Source organism: Nycticebus coucang, chromosome 7, assembly GCF_027406575.1.
Source record: "Nycticebus coucang isolate mNycCou1 chromosome 7, mNycCou1.pri, whole genome shotgun sequence".
Lineage (NCBI taxonomy): Eukaryota > Metazoa > Chordata > Mammalia > Primates > Lorisidae > Nycticebus > Nycticebus coucang.
The window spans coordinates 100265158-100288986 of record NC_069786.1 but is presented as its reverse complement, the minus strand read 5'-3'; the positions used below and the strand labels follow the sequence as shown (position 1 = coordinate 100288986).

General features: G+C 39.8%; 1 protein-coding gene across 1 annotated transcript in view; it reads left to right on the top strand.

Annotated features, from left to right (window-relative positions):
• The window catches only part of WDR12 (WD repeat domain 12), a 32978-nt gene extending 27197 nt beyond the window's left edge, over positions 1-5781 (top strand). The window contains exons 9-13 of the mRNA XM_053597737.1: positions 2356-2496; positions 2615-2720; positions 2885-3017; positions 4600-4672; positions 5444-5781. Coding sequence (XP_053453712.1) covers positions 2356-2496; positions 2615-2720; positions 2885-3017; positions 4600-4672; positions 5444-5521 — 531 coding nt within the window. The 3' untranslated portion in view covers positions 5522-5781. The remainder of the gene's footprint in view (positions 1-2355; positions 2497-2614; positions 2721-2884; positions 3018-4599; positions 4673-5443) is intronic.
• The last annotated feature ends 18048 nt before the right edge of the window (positions 5782-23829 follow it).

Here is a 23829-nt window from a genome sequence, read left to right as displayed (position 1 = left end):
TTTGAGCCACAGGCGCTGCCCAGGCTGTCACCTATTTTTGTACTACAGAGAGCTCAGAATAGTGTTTATATTTATAAGGGGTTTTAAAAAACAATATACAGTAGAAACTGTACATGATCTGCAAAGCCTAAAATATTTACTTGCTGGCCTTTTGCCAGAAAAGTTTGCTTCCTGATGTAGTATTAACTCCCTCATATTAGAGACCGGGTAGTATTTAAGGAGATTATAAAAATAGATTATCTCCCATTCCAGAATTCTTTCCCTCTCTCTTCCATATGTTCCTTATATTTAAGACAGATAGTATAACCTCATGTGGGGCTTTTAGTCTGAGAAAGATATTAGAGATTTAGGAATATACTAATAATTTTTTTTTTTGTAGAGACAGAGTCTCACTGTACCGCCCTCAGGTAGAGTGCCGTGGCGTCACACGGCTCACAGCAACCTCTAACTCTTGGGCTTACGCGATTCTCTTGTCTCAGCCTCCCGAGCAGCTGGGACTACAGGCGCCCGCCACAACGCCCGGCTATTTTTTTTTTGTGTTGTTGCAGTTTGGCTGGGGCGGGGTTTGAACCCGCCACCCTCAGCATATGGGGCCCGGCGCCCTACTCACTGAGCCACAGGCGCCGCCCATAATTTTTTTTTTTTTAAGACAGAGTCTTACTGTGTTGCCTTTGGTAGGTCCTGTGGCATCACAGCTCACAGCAACCTCCAACTCTTGGGCTTAAGCAATTCTCTTGCCTCAGCCTCCCAAGTAGCTGGGACTACAGGCACCCGCCACAACGCCTGGCTATTTTTTTGTTGTTGTTGTAGTTGTCATTGCTGTTTAGCTGACCCAGGCCAGGTTTGAACCTGTCAGCCTCGGTGTATGTGGCCGGCGCCCTACCTACTGAGCTACAGGCACTGCCCCCAGGAGTATACTAATAAATGAGTCATGGAAAAATTAAATAATAGGACTTAAAGATGCCAAGGAAATGGAGTGGTGAGAATAACCTACTAAGATTAATTTACCTGGAGAGGTAATTTAGAAACTGGCAGCACCTTCACTCAAACCTACATCTATTTGACCCTCAATCCCAAGGGAGGACTCCCACTGTGTAGAGCACAGTGAAGATCATCACTATGCTAACTACCAGGAATAGAAATGCGAACACTACCATCCACTGCATCCTAGGCTGCACTTTTATCAATTGCTGGAGTCTAGTGAGACAGAACACACACCTAACAAGCAGATTTACTTACCCAAAGGCAGCAAGGGAAAATGGAAGCCTACATCCATTGTTAAACACCCCATCCTCACCCCCACCCCACCCCATCCCCGCCCTCCGTGAGACTCAAGAAAGCTGCCTGGAGCAGATGGATTCTCAACTGTGTATCTCATTTGCACCACAGCTGAGGAAATCCCAAACACCATTCTGCCCTAGGTTTTATATCCTGCGGTATGTGACTCCCTTGGCAAAGCTTTTAAGGACATCATGTTTCTAACCAGATAATGGAACAGCACAGGTTGTACCATCTCAGGATGTTATATTCCCTGCACGTTCTGAAATTATATATTCCCTGCACGTTCTGAAATTATCGTAAAAACTAAAAGCAAAAAGAAAAGAGGAGGAACTGGGTCAGTCAGCCCAAGGCCATTTGGGAACCATCCGGTACTAACCTTTCATATCACTTGTTTGTCAGCTGTGAGAATTAAGTTAGTGTTAATATTGCTCAAAATGAAAAGTAGAAGACCGGGTGTGGTAGCTTACACCTATAATCCTAGCACTCTGGGAAGTGGGTAGATTGTCTGAGCTCACAAGTTCGAGAGCAGCCTGAGCAAGAGTAAGACCCCTGTCTCTAAAAATAGCTGGGCATTGTGGCAGGTGCCTGTAGTCCTAGTTACTTGGGAGGCTGAGGCAAGAGAATCAGTGTGAGCTCAAGTGTGAGCCCAAGAGTTTAAGGTTGCTGGGAGCTATGATGCTCAGTGAGCTATGTGGCACTCTAGCGAGGGTGACAAAGTAGAACTTTGTCTCAAAATAATAATAATAATGAAAAGTAGAACAGATGGGGAATACCAGAATATAGTTGAAAGACTACAAAATGTGGAGTAATACTTGGTTTTAGATTTGAGTCTGCCACTTATAGGCTGTATACCTTGGGCAAATTATCTTTGTCAGCTTTATGTCTTTACATATAAAGTAAAAACAAAAATATCCATCTTGTTGAAAGAAGAAATAAGACAGGATGTGAAAGCTAAAACACCTGGCCAAATCTCTCACTATGGACTTTGGAAGTAATAATTACAATGTGCATTATTATTTGAATTATACCAAAATGAAAATACTTTCCCCTTTGGGGGGGGTCTTTCATTCCTAGACTCCCATGGTGACCCTCTCTGGCCACAAAGAAGCAATTTCCTCAGTTCTGTGGTCAGATGCTGAAGAAATCTGCAGTGCATCTTGGGACCACACAATTAGAGTGTGGGATGTTGAGTCTGGCAGTCTTAAGTCAACTTTGGTAAGACTTACAAATTCAGTAGTCCTCTGATTCACTTTGATCTTTTACGTGATAAACTTCCAGAGATGGTTTTTACTTATTCTACCATGGTGAGAAATTCCTTCCTTTTCTTTTACAGACAGGAAATAAAGTGTTTAACTGTATTTCCTATTCTCCACTTTGTAAACGCTTAGCATCTGGAAGTACAGATAGGCATATCAGACTGTGGGATCCCCGAACGAAAGGTGAGTTGTGTAAACCACTAGAGAAAAAAACATGTGTAGGTAACACCAGTTTCTCTTCTCACAGATATGTAAAAAAAAGATAAATTTCTACAAATATATTTTGGGATTTTACCTACTTACCTTTTCTGACTATCAACATTTGTTATCGTTTTTCCTTTGTTCAGATGGTTCTTTGGTGTCGCTGTCCTTAACTTCACATACAGGCTGGGTGACATCAGTAAAGTGGTCTCCTACCCATGAACAGCAGCTGATTTCAGGTTCTTTAGATAACATTGTCAAGCTGTGGGATACAAGAAGGTAAATCCTATGTATGATCTTCAGAAGAAAGATACCAATCATCTATTATATACAGAAAAAAATGAAATAACTAAAATGATTATCCAAAACAAAAAGGGTCAAAAAAGTTCTTGGTTATACTACCTTGGTTATAATACTGATATCCTAAAGAGAAACCAGGATGAAAGGAATTTTCTTTATGTTAATATGTTGAGTTTTTTTGTATTTTGAAAGGATCCATTCAGTGTTAATTTATCTTTTACCAAAAAAAAAAAAAAACAATAACAAAGTTTATGTCCATCTTTCTAACTTTATTATAAAACGGGAAAAACAGAGTTTAGAAAGATTAAGATCGTGAACCTTAATATAAATTATATATTAATAGGAAGTTAAATAAAAATACCTATTTTTAAAGATGTATTTCCAATTTGTAGGCTAATGGTATGATAAGAGTGTACATAGAGTGGCCCAATAAAATGCATACACAAATTATTTATAAATCTTTACAAGTAGAACAGAGGTGCACTAACCAAATACCTGTTGTGTTGTTGACCTTAAATCTGCCTTTAAGTATCCTTACACTAACTTACAGTAGATGACTTATTAACATCTTAAAGGCATATACATTTTAACTTTACACTTTCTATAGCAGGTAACATATACTTTCTGATAACAATAGTAAATGCTATGAAGAAAAAGCAGGGTAAAGGGATGCTTCTTTGTGGGGGGTTCCGCTATGAAAATGATATTTTAGTAGTGATTTATGCATTGTGAAGGTATGAACCATGCATAAATGGTGATTTATGCATTGTGAAGGTATGAACCCATGCATCATGGCATGGGCAAGAGCAGATAAGGTAGGAAGAACCTTGGCAAAATAGCACCTGTAGTCCCAACTACTCAGGAGGCTGAGACAAGAGAAACTTTTAAACTCAGAAGTTTGAAGTTGCTGTGAGCTATGATGCCATGTACTGTACCCCGGGTGACTGAGTGAGACTCTTTCTCAAATAAAGAAAAGGGACATAAAACCATGATTTGAGGAAAAAGAAGTCAAATAAATATGAAAATAGGCCTAATTATAAGTAAATTTTTATAATGAAATAACATTTTTCCTAAATATATTGGTTGCAATAAATCTGTATAGTCTGCTAATGATATAGAAAAAACATGAGAAGTGGTCAAGTAAATATTAAGAATTTTAAGACTTAGGCTCGGCGCCTGTAGCTCAGGGGTTAGGGCGCCAGCCACATACACCAGGGCTGGCGGGTTCAAACCCAGCCTGGGCCTGTCAAACAACAATGGCAACTACAACAAAAAAATAGCCAGGCATTGTGGCGGGCACCTGTAGTCCCAGCTACTTGGGAGGCTGAGGCAAGAGGATTGCTTAAGCCCAAGTTTGAGGTTGCTGTGACCTGTGATGCTACTATACTCTACCGAGAGTGATACAGTGTGACTGTCTAAAAAGAAAAAAAAAAGAATTTTAAGACTTAAATTGCTACAGGGGCAAAGATGTAAATTTTTCAGAAAAACAAATTTTCAGTTTCAGAAAATTACAGTGTTTTAATACTATAAATGCATACATGTCAATACTCTAATCTTTTAGTTGTAAGGCTCCTCTCTATGATCTGGCTGCTCATGAAGACAAAGTTCTGAGTGTAGACTGGACAGACACAGGGGTAAGAATTTATTATTTGGTAAAGATGAAAGTATATTAGAATATATCTGGTATTTGTGTTTATAAAATTATTTGTTTTAATTATCTGGTATTTATAATTCTATATTATTTCCTTTACTATTATTATTAATAAAATCTCACATCTCATTCAAAGAAAAAACAAATTTGTCCTTTAATAATAGTAAAATTTGAAATTCTGAAGCAGTTTTTCCCCATGTGTATTGTAATAAATATTTTAAGTCTATAACTCACTACTTCAGAATAATTGGATCAGAGTATTTCCCCACAGGAAAAATCGTATACAGTAAATCATTATTATAAAATGTTTAAAGAATTACAATTTAATTATTTGTATGTAAATGTACGTAAGCTCTCACTGCCTAAGAATTCTTTCCAAATATAGGTTTTAGGGCTACTTGAATAATTTGTAATATGTGTATACAAACAATGCTATCCTTTAAAAATTTATAATTTTATTTAATGGGTAAAACTATATCACCTTAAACTTTATCATATATCTTAGCAAATACTTCATACAAAGTACTCTAGCATGTTCTGCTTCAGCCATATTTAAATGATAATTTTTAATGTTTTAATATACAGTATTGTAATATAGTAGTGACATTTGATGTAAGTACTTTTACTGCAAGTTCACTGCTCATCCATAATTCCTTTTGTAATGAAAATCATCAATATTTAATTAAGTTTAGCTATCATATGAAATGTCTATATTTGCTTATGTTTTTGTGTCTTTTTCCCTCCTTTTACACAGCTACTTCTGAGTGGAGGAGCAGATAATAAATTATATTCCTACAGATATTCACCTATCACTTCGGATGTGGGGGCATGAACATGAATGATCATTTGATTACGGAGATTTGTTCTATAAATAAAAGTGGTAGAGACATGAAACTACATTGATGAAGATACATCAAGCAGTCTTCTAAAGTATATGTAATGTTTTTATTGTTCATAATAGCATATCACTTTTTCTTTATTTTGTATTTATAATACAAAATATTTTGTGTTCATAAAATGTAAAATGTGACCTGCATTCTCTACCTTATACAAACTCTTGAAATTAAACTGAGTTTTAAATTTATTTTTAAAGGTATTGAATTAAGATTTGCTTTTGAAATGTTGCAAAAGGGTATATTAGAAATAACGGTAACAAATTGTCCAGATTTTTATTTCTGTTGGAGAAACTTAGGTTTTTAGTTAGCTGTTTAAAAAGGTAATTCAGGGCGGCGCCTGTGGCTCAAAGGAGTAGGGTGCTGGCCCCATATGCCGGAGGTGGTTAGTTCAAACCCTGCCCGGGCTAAAAACTCCAAAAAAAATAAATAAAATGAAAAGGTAATTCAGAAAAGATTTATACGAATAATGGAGAAAAAACTAGAAATACGGTTTCCTTTTGGCAAAATAAGTGATATTTATGTAAAAATTAGACTCTGGGTATTCAGAACATTAAAAATGTAGATGTTTCCAATTTATTGAGGATTGAGCTATTTTAAGGGAAGTACTTGGTAATGTCCAATCCTCTAGAAATTGCACAGAGTTTCATGGTAATCAGGAATCTCCTCTCTCTCTCTCTAATCTATCCTTAAATGTAGGTAAGATGAAATTCTTCAGACAAAACCTTTCACTTAGTATTAGTTAAACATTCCATAACTTTAATGGAATGTTTTAATATTTAATGGAATGTTATTAACATTTATCTTTATGCATGTTATATCAAAAAGAAATTTTTTTTTGAGACAGAGTCTCATTATGTTGCCCATGGTAGAGTGCTGTGGTGTCACAGCTCACGGCAGCCTCCAACTCTTGGACTTAAATGATTCTCTTGCCTTAGCCTCCCGAGTAGCTGGGACTACAGGCGCCCACCACAATGCCCAGCTATTTTTTTGTTGAAGTTGTCACTGTTGTTTAGCAGGCTGGGCTGGGTTCAAACCCACCAGCCCCCGTGTACGTGGCTGGCACCCTAACCACTGAGCCAAGCCTATAAAAATTAAATATTTTTAATAAATATTTAGTGAATATGTTTTTGAAATTCTATCTTTATTGGATTAGTATTCTTTAAGATGAGAGTACTTACAACCTTTCAGTAATACATTGGAAATGAGTTTAGTCTCATCATTAGACTAATAACAGTATATCTCAAATGATGTTCCTGTTGTAGAAGTCTGGGAAATAATATCTATACTTAGCTGAAGTTGACAGACAAATTAATAGTGGACTGAACCAGTTAGGAATTTCTTTCTCTCCTATGTAGAAGACCCGGGGCATTCCAGGGCTAGTGTAGTTGTTTTGTTCCACATTCCTTAGGGACCTTGCACAGGTAGGATGTAGTTCATTTTCACATAGACGAGAGCTAGAGCTAGAGCTCCAGTTAAAATATCCTCTTATCCTTTTTGTTTTTGTTAGACAGAGTCTTACCCTGTCACCCTGGGTAGAGTGCTGTGACATCATAGCTCAGAGCAGCCTCAAACTCTTGGGTGTGAGTAATCCTCTGGCCTCAGTCTCCTGGATAGCTGGGACTACACGCACCACTATGCCCAGCTAGTTTTACTACTTTGCGTAGAGATGGGTTCTCACTCCTGCTCAGGCTGATCTAGAACTCCTGAGCTCAAGCAATCCACCCACTCAGTCTCCCAGAGTGCTGGGATTACAAGTGTGAGCTACCACACCCAACTTACACAATTTCTTAAAGTATTGTAATGCCATAAAAGTGAATGAAGGTAGCCAGAAAATCCACACACAAAATCTTTGTTTTTCTCATTTTGTGCTGATTGGTGTAAATTTTTTCGTATTTGTAGTTTCCAAAAATCTTTCAAAGGACAAAGATGAACTGGTAGACTTATATGGCTTTTGAATGAGACTTAAGAGCATTATTTAAAAGGTCTTTACTTTCTCAATCTGGGCTGATCAAATGAAGCATGCTTACACTAGGTGGTTAAAAGTAAAGAGGCTTAATTATCAGATATAGTGTACAAAGAAGGAAGTGGCTTCTAGAATTGGTCCCTGACCTATTCTCAATTCCACTTCTACAGCAGGATGTACTATGTACTATGGTTCAGGCATTCTCTCTTGGTATGGATATAACATTAGTGACCAAGACTTTTGGACAAGGATTGTTTATCATCCCTGCTGAACTCCTCTCCTTGGGTAAGTCAGGTATTTAGATCTTACTCTTTACAGCAGTGGTTCTCAACCTTCCTAATGCTGCAATGTATTTTCATTGTTAAAAAGGGGTCACGACCCACAGGTTGAGAACTGCTGCTCTACAGGAAGACTAGCTGAGGCCAGTAGAAGGCTAGAATGTTCCATCCTCTTAAGGCATTGCTTTCCTGCTTTCCTCTATCAGAGGCTCTAGTTACACCATAGGCAGCTGCTTTACATGGAGTTATTTGCTCCTAAGAAACACTTGGAGAAATGAGTGCAGTTTCTTTTCCTCTGCTGGCAAAAAGCTACGAACCTGACAGTGCAGTGCTGAGAACCTGCTAACCAGTACCAGTTGTTTATGCTGTCTTATCACAGTAGTGGTGTTTATAAACATGTTGATGTCTGCTCTTACCACATCAAATAAAATTTAAGGAAATTCCTTTTCTTACTGTTTAACAATAAACTTCCTAATTTAAAATTGGGCTCAAGGCATACCTAATTGCTGAGTAAGTCAGGTAAGAGAGAAGACTGAACTATACAGTAGGTGGAAGAATAGGGGAGAAAACAAAAATGTGTAAGATGGGCTTGGTGCCTGTAACACAGTGGGTATGGCGCCAGCCACATACACCCAGGCTGGCGGTTTCTAACCCGGCCTGGGCCCACTAAACAATAACAACTGCAAAAGAAAAAATAGCCAGGCCTTGTGGCAGGCACCTATAGTCCCAGCTACTTGGGAGACTGAGGCAAAAGAATCACTTAAGCCCAAGAGTTGGAGGTTGCTGTGAGCTGTGATCCCATGGCCCTCTACTGAAGGCGACATAATAAAACTGTCTCCAAAAAAAAAAAATGTGTAAGACGTGTATACTACCTTCAAAGAGATCACATTCACATGGGAGGTACTTACTACAATCTAGTTACTACAGTGTCCTAAGCACAAGGAAAGATGTAAAGTAGAAAGGAGGAATTAGAATTGTGGCCAGCAAGTTTGCTCGTAAAGAAAGGCATTCTAGAAGAGTAACATGTGAGCCAGACTTGGGCACATAATTGGTTTAGCAGTGGGATGAAGATGCAGGTTATTTCTAGCAGCGGAGTGGAACAGAGCATCAGAAATAATAGCTCATGGGTGGCGCCTGTGGCTCAAGGAGTAGGGCGCTGGTCCCATATGCCGGAGGTGGCGGGTTCAAACCCAGCCCCAGCCAAAACCCACAAAAAAATAGCTCAAAAAATGTGAGGAAGAAAGTAGGGATAATACTCATATACCAAGAAATTTAATTTGATTTCCTTTTAAATAAAGCTGCCTCTCAGATACTGTCTTAGACTTTTTTTTTTTTTTAATCTCTTGGGAGAACATGAAAACAAAGGCTTGCTGTGATGATTACCCAGAGATTAGTATGGTAGAAAATCAAGTCACTTAAAGTTTTTATTCTATACATAGAATGTAGAAAAATACAGCTTTTCTATAAGTAGATGATCAGTATTTGCTTTGTATATTTTCCTTTGAATTTGTAAGTATCATTTTGGAACTCTTGTCAGTGCATAACAAAATTATCAGAATGCTTGCTAGCATTATCAAGGGAAAAGAACAAATGAAAGCTTACATGGATACAAAATGCACATAATTGCATAATTGAACAAACAACCCTGCAAAACAAAACAAATACCATCTGGGAATTTCTGATAATACTGAAATCTGTTCACATAGCCTAAGTTTTTTTTTTAATGTATTCCAGTTTTAAAAAATCACAGCAAATAAGGAAAAATACTAATTTTTGTTTGGTTGGGTTTTTTTAAGACAGAGCCTGAAGCTGCTGCCCTGTGTAGAGTACAATGGCATCATAGCTCACAGCAACCTCAAACTCTTGGGCTCAAGCGATCCTCTTGCCTCAGTTTTTTTCTATTTTTAGTAGAGACAGGGGTGGAGGTGTCTTGCTGTTTTTACTCAGGCTGGTCTCAAACTTGTGAGCTCAAGCAATCCACCTGCCTCGTCCTCCCAGAGTGCTAGGATTACAGGTGTGAGTCACCGCGCCCAACCGAAAAATATTAATTTTTTTTTTTTTTTTGTAGAGACAGAGTCTCACTTTATGGCCCTCGGTAGAGTGCCATGGCATCACACAGCTCACAGCAACCTCTAACTTCTGGGCTTAAGCGATTCTCTTGCCTCAGCCTCCCGAGTAGCTGGGACTACAGGCGCCCGCCACAATGCCCAGCTATTTTTTGGTTGCAGTTCAGCCAGGGCCGGGTTTGAACCCGCCACCCTCGGTATATGGGGCTGGTGCCCTACCAACTGAGCCACAGGCGCTGCCCAAAATACTAATTTTTTTAATATTAAATCATAGCTGTGTACATTAATGCAATCATAGGGTACAATGTGCTGGTTTTATATACAATTTGAAATATTTTCATCAAACTGGTTAACATAGCCTTCACAGCATTTTCTTAGTTACTGTGTTAAGACATTTATATTCTAAACCTAGTAAACTTCACATGTACCCTTGTAAGATGCGCTATAGGTGTGATCCCAACAATTACCCTCCTTCCACCCATACTCCCCCTCCCCTTCCCTCCCTCTCCCTTTTCCCCTTCTTCTTGGGCTATAATTGGGTTATAGTTTTCATAAGAAAGTTATAAATTGGTTTCATAGTAGGGCTGAGTACATTGGATACTTTTTCTTCCATTCTTGAGATACTTTACTAAGAAGAATATGTTCCAGCTCCATCTCCATCCATGTAAACATGTAAGAGGTAAAGTCTCCATCTTCCTTTAAGGCTACATAATATTCCGTGGTGTACATATACCACAATTTATTAATTCATCGTGGTCGACAGGCGCTTGGGCTTCTTCCATGATTTAGCAATTATGAATTAGGCTGCAATAAACATTCTGGTACAAATACCTTTGTTATAATATGATTTTTTGTCTTCTGGATATATACCTAGTAGATGAATTATAGGATTGAATGGCAGGTCTATTTTTAGATCCCTAAGTGTTCTCCAAACATCTTTCTAAAAGGAATGTATTAGTTTGCATTCCCACCAGCAGTGTAGAAGTGTTCCCTTTTCTCCACATCCACGCCAACATCTCTGGTTTTGGGATTTATGATATGAGCTAATCTTACTGGAGTTAGATGATATCTCAAAGTAGTTTTGATTTGCATTTCTCTGATGATTAAGGATGATGAGCATTTTTTCATATGTCTGTAGGCCATGCACCTGTCTTAGTCTCAGAAGTTTCTCTTCAAGTCCCTTGCCCACCCTGAGACGGGATCACTTGTTCTTTTCTTGCTAATACATTTGAGTTCTCTGTGGATTCTGGTTATTAAACCTTTGTCAGAGATATAACCTGCAAATATCTTCTCCCATTCTGAGGACTGTCTGCTTGCATTACTTACTGTGTTCTTGACTGTGCAGAAGCTTTTTAGTTTGATCAGGTCCCAGTTGTGTATTTTTGATGCTGCATCAATTGCCCAGGGGTTCCTCCTGGGCGAATAAAATATTCGCCCAGGCTGATTTCTTCAAGAGTTTTCCCTGCACTTTCTTCTAGTATTTTTATAGTTTCATATCTTAAGTTTAAATCTTTAATCCAGTGAGAGTCTATCTTAGTTAATGGTGAAAGGTATGGGTCCAGTTTCAGTCTTCTACAGGTCACCAGCCAGTTCACCCAGCACCATTTGTTAAATAGGGAATCTTTTTCCCCATGGAATGTTTTTAGTTAGCTTGTCAAAGATAAAATGATGGTAAGTAGCTGGTTCATCTCTTGGTTCTCTATTCTTTTTCTTTTATTTTTTTTAGAGACAGAGTCTCACTTTGTCACCGTCAGTAGAGTGCTGTAGCATCACAGCTCACAGCAACCTCCAATTCCTGGGCTTAGGCAATTCTCTTACCTCAACCTCTTGAGTAGCTAGGATGACAGGTGCCTGCCACTAATGCCCAGCTATTTTTTTGTTGCAGTTTGGCTGGGGCTGGGTTTGAACCCACCACCCTCGGTATATGGGGCCAGCACCCTACTCCCTGAGCCACAGGCGCTGCCCTTGGTTCTCTATTCTGTTCCATACATCTACCTCTGTTTTTGTGCCAGTACCATACTGTTTTGGTCACTACTGATTTATATTATATAGTCTTGAGGTCTGGTAGCTTAATTCCTCCTGCTTTGTTTTTATTTCTGAGTAATGGCTATTCAAGGTTTTTTCTGATTCCATATAAAATGAAGTATTATTTTTTTAAGATCTTTAAAGTATGACAGTGGAGCTTTAATAGGGATTGCATTAAAATTGTATATTGCTTTGGGTAGTATGGACATTTTAACAATGTTGATTCTTCCCAGCCATAAGTATGGTATGTTTTTCCATTTATTAACATCTTCAGCTATGTCTTTTCTTAGAGTTTCATAGTTCTCTTTATAGAGATCTTTCACGTCCTTTGTTAGATAAACTCCCAAATATTTCATCTTCTTTGGCACTACTGTGAACAGAATAGAGTCCTTGACTGTTTTTCAGCTTGACTATTATTGGTGTATATAAAGCCTACAGATTTATGAGGTTGATTTTGTAACCTGAGACAGTGCTGTATTCCTTGATCACTTCTAAGAGTTTTGTAGTAGAATCCCTGGTGTTTTCCAGATATACAATCATATCATCTGCGAAGAGTGAAAGTTTGATCTCTTCTGACCCTATGTGGATACCCTTGATTGCCTTTTCTTCCCTAATTGCGATGGCTAAGACTTCCATTACAATGTTAAAAAGCAGTGGAGACAATAGGCAACCTTGCCTGATTCCTGATCTGAGTGGAAATGATTTCAATTTAACTCCATTCAATACAATATTGGCTGTGGGTCTGCTGTAGATGGCCTCTATCAGTTTAAGAAATGTCCCTTCTATACCAATTTTCTTAAGTGTTATGATCATGAAAGGATGCTGGATAATATCAAAAGCTTTTTCTGCATCAATTGAGAAAATCATATGGTTGTTTTTAATTTGTTTATGTGATGAATTATATTTATACATTTACGTATATTGAACCAGCCTTTAGACCCTAGGATAAAACCCACTTGGTCATGGGGTATAATTTGTTTGATGTGTTGCTGGATTCTGTTTGTTAGGATCTTGTTGAATATTTTTGCATCAATATTGATTAGTGACACTGGTCTGTAACTTTCTGTTCTTGTTGGGTCTTTTCCTGGTTTGGGGATCAAGGTGATGTTTACTTCATTAGTATTCCTTCTTTTTCTATATTTTGGAAAAGGTTGAGTAATACAGGTACTCGTTCCTCTGTAAAGGTTCAGTAGAATTATGATGTGAAGCCGTCTGGTTCCAGGCTTTTCTTTTTAGGGAGATTTTGTATAGTTGATGCTATTTCAGAACTTGATATAGGCCTGTTCAACATTTCCACTTCATTCTGGCTAAGTCTTGGATGGTGGCGTGCTTCCAAGTATTGGTCAGCTTCCCTCAGATTTTCATATTTCTGAGAATAAAGTTTCTTGTAATATTCACTAAGGATTTTTTAAATTTCTGAGGAGTCTGTAGTTTTTTCGTCTTTGTCATTTCTGATTGATGAAATTAGAGATTTTACTCTTTACTGACTGTACTTAGAGAACGCCAAAGACTCAACCCCAAGACTCTTTGTGATCAAAATACACAGTAATGTGTCAGGATATAAAATCAATGTCCACTAATCAGAAGCCTTTGTATATGCCAATACCCACCAAGATGAGGAGCTAATCAAGGACACAATTCCCTTCATAGTAGATTCAAAGAAAACGAAATACCTAGGAATATACCTAACAAAAGAGGTGAAAGACCTCTATAAAGAAAATTATGAAATCCTAAGAAAAGAAATAGCAGAAGATACTAACAAATGGAAGAACATACCATGCTCATGGCTGGGAAGAATGAACATTGAAAATGTCTATATTTGGCTCGGCACCTGTAGCTCAAGCGGCTAAAGTGCCAGCCACATACACAAGAGCTGGCGGGTTTGAACGCAGCCCAGGCCTGCCAAACAACAATGACAACTACAACCAAAAAACAGCTGGGCATTGTGGCCGGTGCCTGTAGTCCCAGCTACTTGGGAGGCTGAAGCAAGAGAATCCCTTAAGCCCAGGAGTTGTAGGTTGCAGTGAGCTATGACGCCACAGCACTCTACCCAGGGTGACAGCTTGAGGCTCTGTCTCAAAAAAAAGAAAATGTCTACACTATCCAAAGCAATCCCCATTAAAATACCAATATCATACTTTCAGGATTTGGGAAAAGTAATTCTTCATTTTGTATGGAACCAGAAAAAACCCCAAGGCAATTCTTTATAACAAAAACAAAGACAGGCACATCAGCCTACCAGACTTTAGGCTGTATTACAAGGTCATAGTGATCTAAACAGCATGGTATTGGCATAAAAATAGAGCCATAAGGGCAGTGCCTGTGGCTCAGTGAGTAGGGTGCCGGCCCCATATGCCGAGGGTGGCGGGTTCAAACCCAGCCCCGCCAAACTGCAACAACAACAACAAAAAAAATAGCCGGGCATTGTGGCGGGTGCCTGTAGTCCCAGCTGCTCAGGAGGCTGAGGCAAGAGAATCGCGTAAGCCCAAGAGTTAGAGGTTGCTGTGAGCCATGTGACGCCACGGCACTCTACCGAGGGCGGTACAGTAAGACTCTGTCTCTACAAAAAAAAAAAAAAAAAAATAGAGCCATAGACATCTGGAACTGTATACAAAACCATGAAATGAAATGAACATCTTATAGCCATCTAATCTTTGATAAATCTAACAAGAACATATACTGGAGAAAAGAATCCCTATTCAGTAAATGGTACTGGGAGAACTGGATAACCACATGTAAAAGACTGAAACTGGACCCGCACCTTTTTCCACTCACTAAAATTGATTCAAGATGGATAAAAGATCTAAATCTAAGGCATGAAGAAACTGTGGGGAAAACACTATTGCACTATTGCACTGGGAAAGACTATGAAGAAGACTTCAGTGGCAATTGCAACAACAAAAATAGAACTATGGGACTCGGGGCCCATAGTTCAGTGGTTAGAGTGCCAGCCACATAACACGGGGGCTGGCAGGTTTGAGCCCGGCTCGGTCCTGCTAAACAACAATAACAACTACAACAACAACAACAAAAATAGCCAGGCATTGTGGCAGGCGTCTGTAGTCCCAGCTACTTGGGAGACTGAGGCAAGAGAATTGCGTAAGCCCAAGAGTTGGAGGTTACTATGAGCTGTAACACCATGACACTCTACCAAGGGCAACAAAAATATATATATATATATATTTTTTCGAGACAGAGTCTCACTTTATGGCCCTCGGTAGAGTGCTGTGGCCTCACACAGCTCACAGCAACCTCCAACTCCTGGGCTTAAGCGATTCTCTTGCCTCAGCCTCCCGAGTAGCTGGGACTACAGGCGCCCGCCACAACGCCCAGCTATTTTTTGGTTGCAGTTTGGCCGGGGCTGGGTTTGAACCCGCCACCCTCGGTATATGGGGCCAGCACCCTACCGACTGAGCCACAGGCGCCGCCCTATATATGGGTTTTAATTAAATTGAATAGCTTCTGTACAACTAAGGAGACAACAACCAAAGCAAATAGACAACCATCAGAATGGGAAAAGATATTTGCATATCATGGATATCATTTATTTTTGTTGTTAAAAATATAAATTTTTATAAAAATTTATAAAAATCAATTATCAATGATTTTTGCATATCATTTATTTTTGTTGTTGTTGCAATTGCCACTGAAGTCTTCTTCATAAAGTCTTTCCCAGTCCAATAGTTTCGAGTGTTTTCCCCACAGTTTCTTGAAGGACTTTTATTATTTCATGCCTTAGATTTAGATCTTTTAAATCTAAATCTACATTGGACAAAAGCTTGCTAACTAGGATCTACAGAGTACAAATTAATCAACATAAAAAAAAATCCATCAATCCGTTATATCACTGGGCAACAGAAATGAACCTTCTCCAAAGAAGACAGATGAATGGCTAACAAACATGAAAAAATGCTCCTCATCCCTAATTATCAAATGCAAATCAAAACCACCCTGAGATATCACCTAACCCCAGTGAGAATAGCCCACTTTATAAAATCTCAAAACTGCAGATGATGGAGTGGATAGAAGGGAACACTTTTACACTGCTGGTGGGACTGCAAACTAATGCAACTTTTTTGGAAGGAAGTAGGAAGTATGGAGAATCCTTAAAGAACTCAAACTAGACCTCCATTTGATCCTGCAATCTCATTACTGGGCATCTACCCAGAAGTAAAAAAAAAACAAAAAAACATTTTATCATAAGGATATTTGCACTAGGACTGTTTATCGCAGCTCAATTTATAATCACCAAACTGTGGAAACTGCAAGGTACATGTGGGAAGACTTAAGGGAGGAGTCATATCTTGATGTATTTACATTGCAAATAATAATAATTTTTTTTTTTTTTTTGGATTTTTGGCCGGGGCTAGGTTTGAACCCGCCACCTCTGGCATATGGGACCGGCGCCCTACTCCTTGAGCCACAGGCGCCACCCAATAATAATAATTTTTTAAATTTAAAACTAATATCCAATTATTAATTGTTAGTAGATTATAATTATTATTAGGAACAGGGAACAAAGTTCTTTTAAAAGACAAAAGAATACAGTTATGGAGATTTTGATTCAGACTGATTCTTCTGGCTCTGAGCACAAAGTGCAAGATCCTACCACTTTAATGTTTCTACAGCCTAACATGTTGTATTCCCTCACAATTGCAGTGCACTAGCTGGCTAGACACTTTAAAACTGCTTTCTGGCAGGACAAGACTGTGTGCTCTGAGGGAGTGGTTTTTGGGAGTTAAAAATATAAATTCTTTAAACTTTGTCCAACTCAGGAAGACTTGCTCCAGACCAGATAAGGCGAAGAAAGATCTCCTTTCTTCTGTCACCTTAACTGAGCCAGAAGAGTCTATCTATTTAGACATAAGGCTGTCAAAATATTAAAACATCACATCTGTGATATTTGACTGTGGGTCAGCTAAGATTTAGTCCTTGAGTCAGCCTCTGATTAACTTCCTTATCAAGACTTTGTTCACATTAAGACCATTATATTTTAAAACAGTAAAAAAAACAAGTAAATCTATACAATTAACATAATCAGCTGTACAGTTAGTCTAGTTAATAAAAGTACAAGCACAACAAGAACCTTGGCGGGATTGTTTGCCTTACTTTCATTAGATTTATGACTATAACACTGATGTATGAAATAAATACAGAGCTAGCCTGATACTCAGGGCAGCATACTGGAAGCCTCACAAAGAAGTGTGTGCCACCTCCCAAGCCCCACTGCTCTTAAAACTATCTCTTTGTCTGTGGCTATTATTTCTCCATATTGATATTCTATAACTCTGGCTTAGCGCCTGTAGCACAGTGGTTACAGCGCCAACCACATGTACGGAGCCTAGTGGGTTTGAACCCAGCCCAGCTAAAGAACAATGAAAACTGCAACAAAAATAATAGCCAGGCATTGTGGCGGGTGCCTGTAGTCCTTGCTTAAGCCTAAGAGTTTGAGGATGCTGTGAGCTGTGATGCCACAGCAGTGTACCAAGGGTGACATAGTAAGACTCTGTCTCAAAAAAAAAAAAAAAAAAAAATTCTATAACTCCTAATAATTCTCCGGTCTCCTCACATCACCAGGCCACAAAGAAGTAAACCCACCATGTGTCGTGGCTGGTCCATGACAGGAAACAACCTAAATGTCCACCAATCCAGGGATAGATTAACAAGATGTGGCATATGTATATCATAGAATACTATTCAGCCACAAAAAGATGGAGACTTTACATCTTTTGTATTAACCTGGATGGAGTTGAAACACATTCTTAGTAAAGCATTGCAAGAATGTAGAAGCAAGAATCCAACGTACTCAATTCAGATATAAGGACAATTGATGACATAGTACATGGTGGGGGGTGAGGGAGTGGAGACATGGAAGGAGGGAGGGGAGTGGGGGGGTCACGGTGACACGTTTCTTAGAGGTGGGACATAATTATAAGAGGGACTTTACTTAACAAATGCAATCAGTATAACCTGGTTTTCTGTACCCTCAGTGAATCCTGAACAATAAAAATAAAATAAAATTAGCTTGGCACCGTAGCACAGTGGTTATAGCACCAGCCACATACACCAAGGCTGATGGGTTTGAACCTGGCCCAGGACAGCTAAACAACAATGAATAACTGCAACAAAAATAGCCCGGCGTTGTGGCAGGTGCCTGTAGTCCCAGCTACTTGGGAGGCTGAGGGAAGAGAATCGCTTAAGCCCAAGAGTTTGAGGTTGCTGTGAGCTGTGACGCCATAGCACTCCACCCAGGGTGACAAAGTGAGACTCTGTCTCACATACACACACACAAAAAAACCCCCAAATAACAGGCGGTGCCTATGGCTCAAAGGAGTAGGGTGCCAGCCCCATATGCCGGAGGTCGTGGGTTCAAACCCGGCCCCGGTCAAAAACTGCAACCAACAAACAAACAAACAAACAAACAAAATAATATAACATAAAATAAAATAAAATTTAAAAAATAATTAATTTCAGCTCAGCACCTGTAACTCAGCGGCTAGGATGCCAGTCATATACACCAGAGCTGGCAGGTTCGAACCCAGCCTGGGCCTGTCAAACAATGGCAACTACAACCAAAAAATAGCCGGGCGTTGTGGCAAGTGCCTGTAGTCCCAGTTACTTGGGAGGCTGAGGCAAAAGAATCGCTTAAACCCAAGAGTTTGAGGTTGCTGTGAGCTGTGATGCCACAGCTCTCTACTGAGGGTGATACAGTACGACTATGTCTAAAAAAATAATAAATACATAAATAAAATTTAAAAGAATTAATTTTGGCTTGGTGCCTATAGCTCAGCAGCTGGGGCCCTAGACACATACACTGGAGCTGGTGGGTTCAAACCTGGCCCGGGCCTGCCAAACAACAATGACAACTACAACCAAAAAATAGCCGGGCGTTGTGGTGGGCACCTGTGGTCCCAGCTACTTGGGAGGTTGAGGCAAGAGAATCCCTTAAGCACAAGAGTTTGAGGTTTCTGTGAGCTGTGACGCCATGGCCCTCTACCGAGGATGACATAATGAGACTCTGTCTCAAAAAAATAAAAAATACTAATTTCAATTTTTCTTTTATTTTTTTTTGTGGTTTTTTTTTTGGTTTTTTTTCTTTTGCTCGGGCTGGGTTTGAACCCACCACCTCCGGCATATGAGACCCGCGCCCTACTCCTTGAGCCACAGGTGCTGCCCCTAATTTCAATTTTTCAACTTTAGTATACTAAAAATGTATTACTGTAATAATGTATACTTTTTTATTTATTTATGTATTTTTTTGAGACAGAGTCTCACTATGTTGCCCTCAGTAGAATGCCATGGTGTCACAGCTCACAGCAACCTCAAACTCTTGGGCTTAAGCGATTCTCTTGCCTCCGCCTTCCAAGTAGCTGGGACTACAGGCACCTGCCACAACGCCTGGCTATTTTTTGGTACAGTTGTCATTGTTGTTTAGCTGGCCCAGGCTGGGTTCAAATCCACCAGTCTTGGTGTATGTGGCTGGCACCGTAACCACTGTGCTATCGGCACCAAGCCTGTAATGTATATTTTAAAGAACCATTTCTTCATTTTCAAATAGGAATTGTATATAAGCAAAAAGGCACATTAGAAATTATTCTGTTATTCATTCAAATAATTATCATGTTATTTATGTGTTTGAACCACAATCCAGACAGGTTAAGTACCTAGGATGAGAGTATACAAGGATGGAGCTAGGAGATGTGCCTCTCTGACTACAGAGAAATTATTGTTGGTACAATCTGATAAGTTTAGAAACATATCAAAGAGGTTGCATGCGGTGCTCATCCCTGTAATCCTAGTAACCTTGGAGGCCAAGGCCAGAGGATCATTTGAGCTCAGGAGCTCAAGCCCAGCCTGAGCAAAGTGAGATCCCTCTTTACTAAAATACAAAAATTAGCAACACACAGTGTTCCATACCTGTAGTCCCTGCTACTCTGGAGGATGAGGTAGGAGGATTGTTTGGGCTCAGGAGTTTGAGGTTGCTATGAGTTCTTTTAAGACAAAAAAAAAAAAAAAGGTTATGTCAAACAACTCTATGTGTAGTGAGTACAAGTACAACAAAATGCCAGGTACTTTTAAATACCAGATTAAGTTTAATGTCTCAGGGGATAAAATAGTTTTTTCAAAAGTATGTTTATAACATTTCAGATTTTACTTTATTTAATTTTGAGACAGAGTGCAGTGGCATCTTCATAGCTAACTGGAACCTCCTGGGCTCAAGCAATCCTCCTGCCTCAGCCTCCTGAGTAGCTAGGACTACAGGCATACCCCATCATGCCCAGCTAATTTTTTCTATTTTTTGAAGAACAGTGGGTTTCACTCTTGCTCAAACTAATCTCCAACTCCTCAAGTGATATTCCTGCCTCGGCCTCCCAGAGTGTTAGAATTAGAGGAGTGAGCTAGTGCACCTAGCCCTATCATTTCAGATTAAAAAAAAAAACCATCTTGGGGTGGTGCCTGTGGCTCAAGGAGTAGGGCACCGGCCCCATATGCTGGAGATGGTGGATTCAAACCCAGCCCCGGCCAAAAAAAAAAACAAACCATCTTCAGGGCGGCGCGTGTGGCTCAAAGGAGTAGGGGCACTGGTCTCATATACCGGAAGTGGTGGGTTCAACACGGCTCCGGCCAAAAACTGCCAAAAAAAAAAAAATCTTTATAACACTGTTTTATTCTAGCCTTACTTGGATAAATAGCAATGTAGTAAGAGTGGGCATAGTTAGGTTGCAATATCTAAGTAATTACTAATATGGGCATCTGGGAAAATAGCTCTCTATATCCTGTCACTGACCTATAATACGATTCCTGACTTCCTTGGTAAGATCCAATAGATGATAAAGAAAATGAATACTCTGGGGCCACGTGCAGTGGCTCACACCTGTAATCCTAGCACTCTGGGAGACCAAGGCGGGTGGATTGCCTTAGCTCAGGAGTTTGAGACCAGCCTTACCAAGAGCAAGACCCCATCTCTACTAAAACTGCTTGAGATCAGGAGTTCAAGAGCAGCACACCATCTCTATTAAAAATAGAAAAAACTAGTTGGGTACCATGGCAGATGCCTATAGTCCCAGATACTTGGGTGGCTGAGGCAAGAGTATCTCTTAAGCCCAAGAGTCTGAGGTTGCTATGAGACCCTGGCTCAAAAAAAAAAAAAGTGAAAACCTTAAGAAATAGAGCTTTTCCCATAAGTTCAGATTCAACAGATCTCTAATTTTTACTAAAACAATACAAACAGGTAGAATAATTTTTTTTTTTTTTTTTTATTGTTGGGGATTCATTGAGGGTACAATAAGCCAGTTACACTGATTGCAATTGTTAGGTAAAGTCCCTCTTGCAATCATGTCTTGCCCCCATAAAGTGTGACACACACTAAGGCCCCACCCTCCTCCCTCCATCCCTCTTTCTGCTTCCCCCCCCATAACCTTAATTGTCATTAATTGTCCTCATATCAAGATTGAGTACATAGGATTCATGCTTCTCCATTTTTGTGATGCTTTACTAAGAATAATGTAGAATAATTTTTTATATGTTTTTCAGTATCAATTGAGATTTCATTTGGGAGTTCGCTTCATAGTCCAAAAATAAAAGCAAAGATTATTGTTCTAAAGAAATTGGGACCAGGGCGCCTGTGGCTCAGTGAGCAGGGCACTGGCCCCATATACCGAGGGTGGCGAGTTCAAACCCAGCCCCAGCCAAACTGCAACCAAAAAATAGCCAGGCGTTGTGGCCTGTAGTCCCAGCTACTCAGGAGGCTGAGGCAGGAGAATCACCTAAGCCCAGGAGTTGGAGGTTGCTGTGAGCTGTGTGACGCCATGGCACTCTACCGAGAGCGATAAAGTGAAACTCTGTCTCTACAAAAAAAAAAAAAAAGAAAAAAGAAATTGGGACTCCAGGTTTAGCTCTCATTTGTGAAGTTCCCACATTCCAAATTATGTAATGTTATTTTCAAGTAAGCTTATAGACATTTACAGTGGAAGAAAACACTGTATACTGGTTTAAGTGTGTTATATGTATGTTGATAGAAAGTTAGATGACAGTTTTATAAATATTTGTATTACTTCTAAATAAAATTAAATCTGGGCGGCGCCTGTGGCTCAGTGAGTAGGGCGCCGGCCCCATATGCTGAGGGTGGCGGGTTCAAACCCAGCCCCGGCCAAACTGCAACAGAAAAATAGCTGGGCGTTGTGGCGGGCGCCTGTAGTCCCAGCTGCTCGGGAGGCTGAGGCAAGAGAATCGCGTAAGCCCAAGAGTTAGAGGTTGCTGTGAGCCGTGTGACGCCACGGCACTCTACCCGAGGGCGGTACAGTGAGACTCTGTCTCTACAAAAAAAAAAAAAATTAAATTAAATCTTCCCCTATGAAAGTATGTTAGTATTGTTAAATCATTTGATTTTCTAAAAATAAAAAGTTTTATGAAATACTAAAATTTAACCACTGTGCTGCCTCATTTGTTAAGGAATTATTACAGCCATTTAAACCTCATCTCAATATAACTGCTAGTTATTAATTCATTCCACAAACATTTATCAAATATGAGTAAGACCTGATTCCTGCCCTGGAGGAGCATCAGTAGTTCTACAATGCTTGCTGAAACCACCCTTAACACTGTGCCATGGCTTGCACACTTTTCTTAGTGATTGTGAAGAAAACATGATAATGTTTTTGGGGGGTTTTGTTTGTTTTAGAGACAGACTTTCATTTTGTCACCCTGGGTAGAGTGCTGTTGCGTCACAGCTCACAGCGACCTCCAGCTTTTGGGCTTAGGCAATTCTCTTGCCTCAGCCTCCCCAGTAGCTGGGACTACAGGTGCCTGCCACAATGCCCAGCTATTTTTTGGCTGGGTTCGAACCCACCACCCTTGGTATGTGGGGCCGGCACCCTACTCACTGAGCCACAGGCATTTAAACATGATAATGTTTAAATGCTACATTTTATGATGACTTAGATACAATGTGTATCTTTTTTTTTTTTTTTTTTTTGGCCGGGGCTAGGTTTGAACCCGCCACCTCCAGCATATGGGACTGGCGCCCTACTCCTTGAGCCACAGGCACCACCCCACAATGTGTATCTTTTTATAATTCTGTCTAGTCAAATGAATAAAACCAACAGGCTTGGCTCACTCCCATTATTTTGAGTTCCTAGTGTGTTCCTCAGAGGACCTTCCCCTGCTTCAGATTGAACTGCAGAGGTATTAGTTTTACTATCCTCTTGAATTTACTATCAATTTGAACAAGCATTTCAGGGCCTGGCGTGGTGGCTCACATCAGTAATCCTAGCATTTTGGGAGGCGGATGTGGGTGGACTGCCCTGAGCTCACAGATTGGAGACCAGCCTAAGCAAGTGCCAGAGCCTGTCTCTAAAAATAACAGGGCATTGTAGGGGGAGTATGTAGTCCCAGCTACTCAGGAGGCTGAGGCAAGAGAATCGCTTGAGCCCAAGAGTTTAAGGCTATGACGCCACTGCACTCTACCAAGGGCAGCTAAAAAAACCAAAAAACCAAAAAACAAGCATTTCCTAAAATGCCGTGAGAAACTTACTATGGAGCATGGTGACATTTTGAAAGTCATTTGCTTCCCATATTTTTTATTATTATTTGTTCCTTGAAGGGAAGGATGTTCAGTTGTCAATTAGCTATCTTTTTTTCAGTTCATTCATTGCTGGAAGAAACTCAGAACCTAGGTCATATTAGGCACTGTTCTTAGGGACATGGCTGCAGAAATGTACATGGGTGGAGCACTTTAAAGCAGCTCAGCATCTAATGGGGGAAGACAGGCAGGTAGATAATTGAAGTACAGGTGTTGAGTGAGAGGAGCAGTATACTCCTTAGGAAGAATCCCAGATTTAATATGAATTAGGAAAGACATTTTGAGGAAGCACATCAATCACCCATGTTTGCCAAATGCTAACTCTTACCCT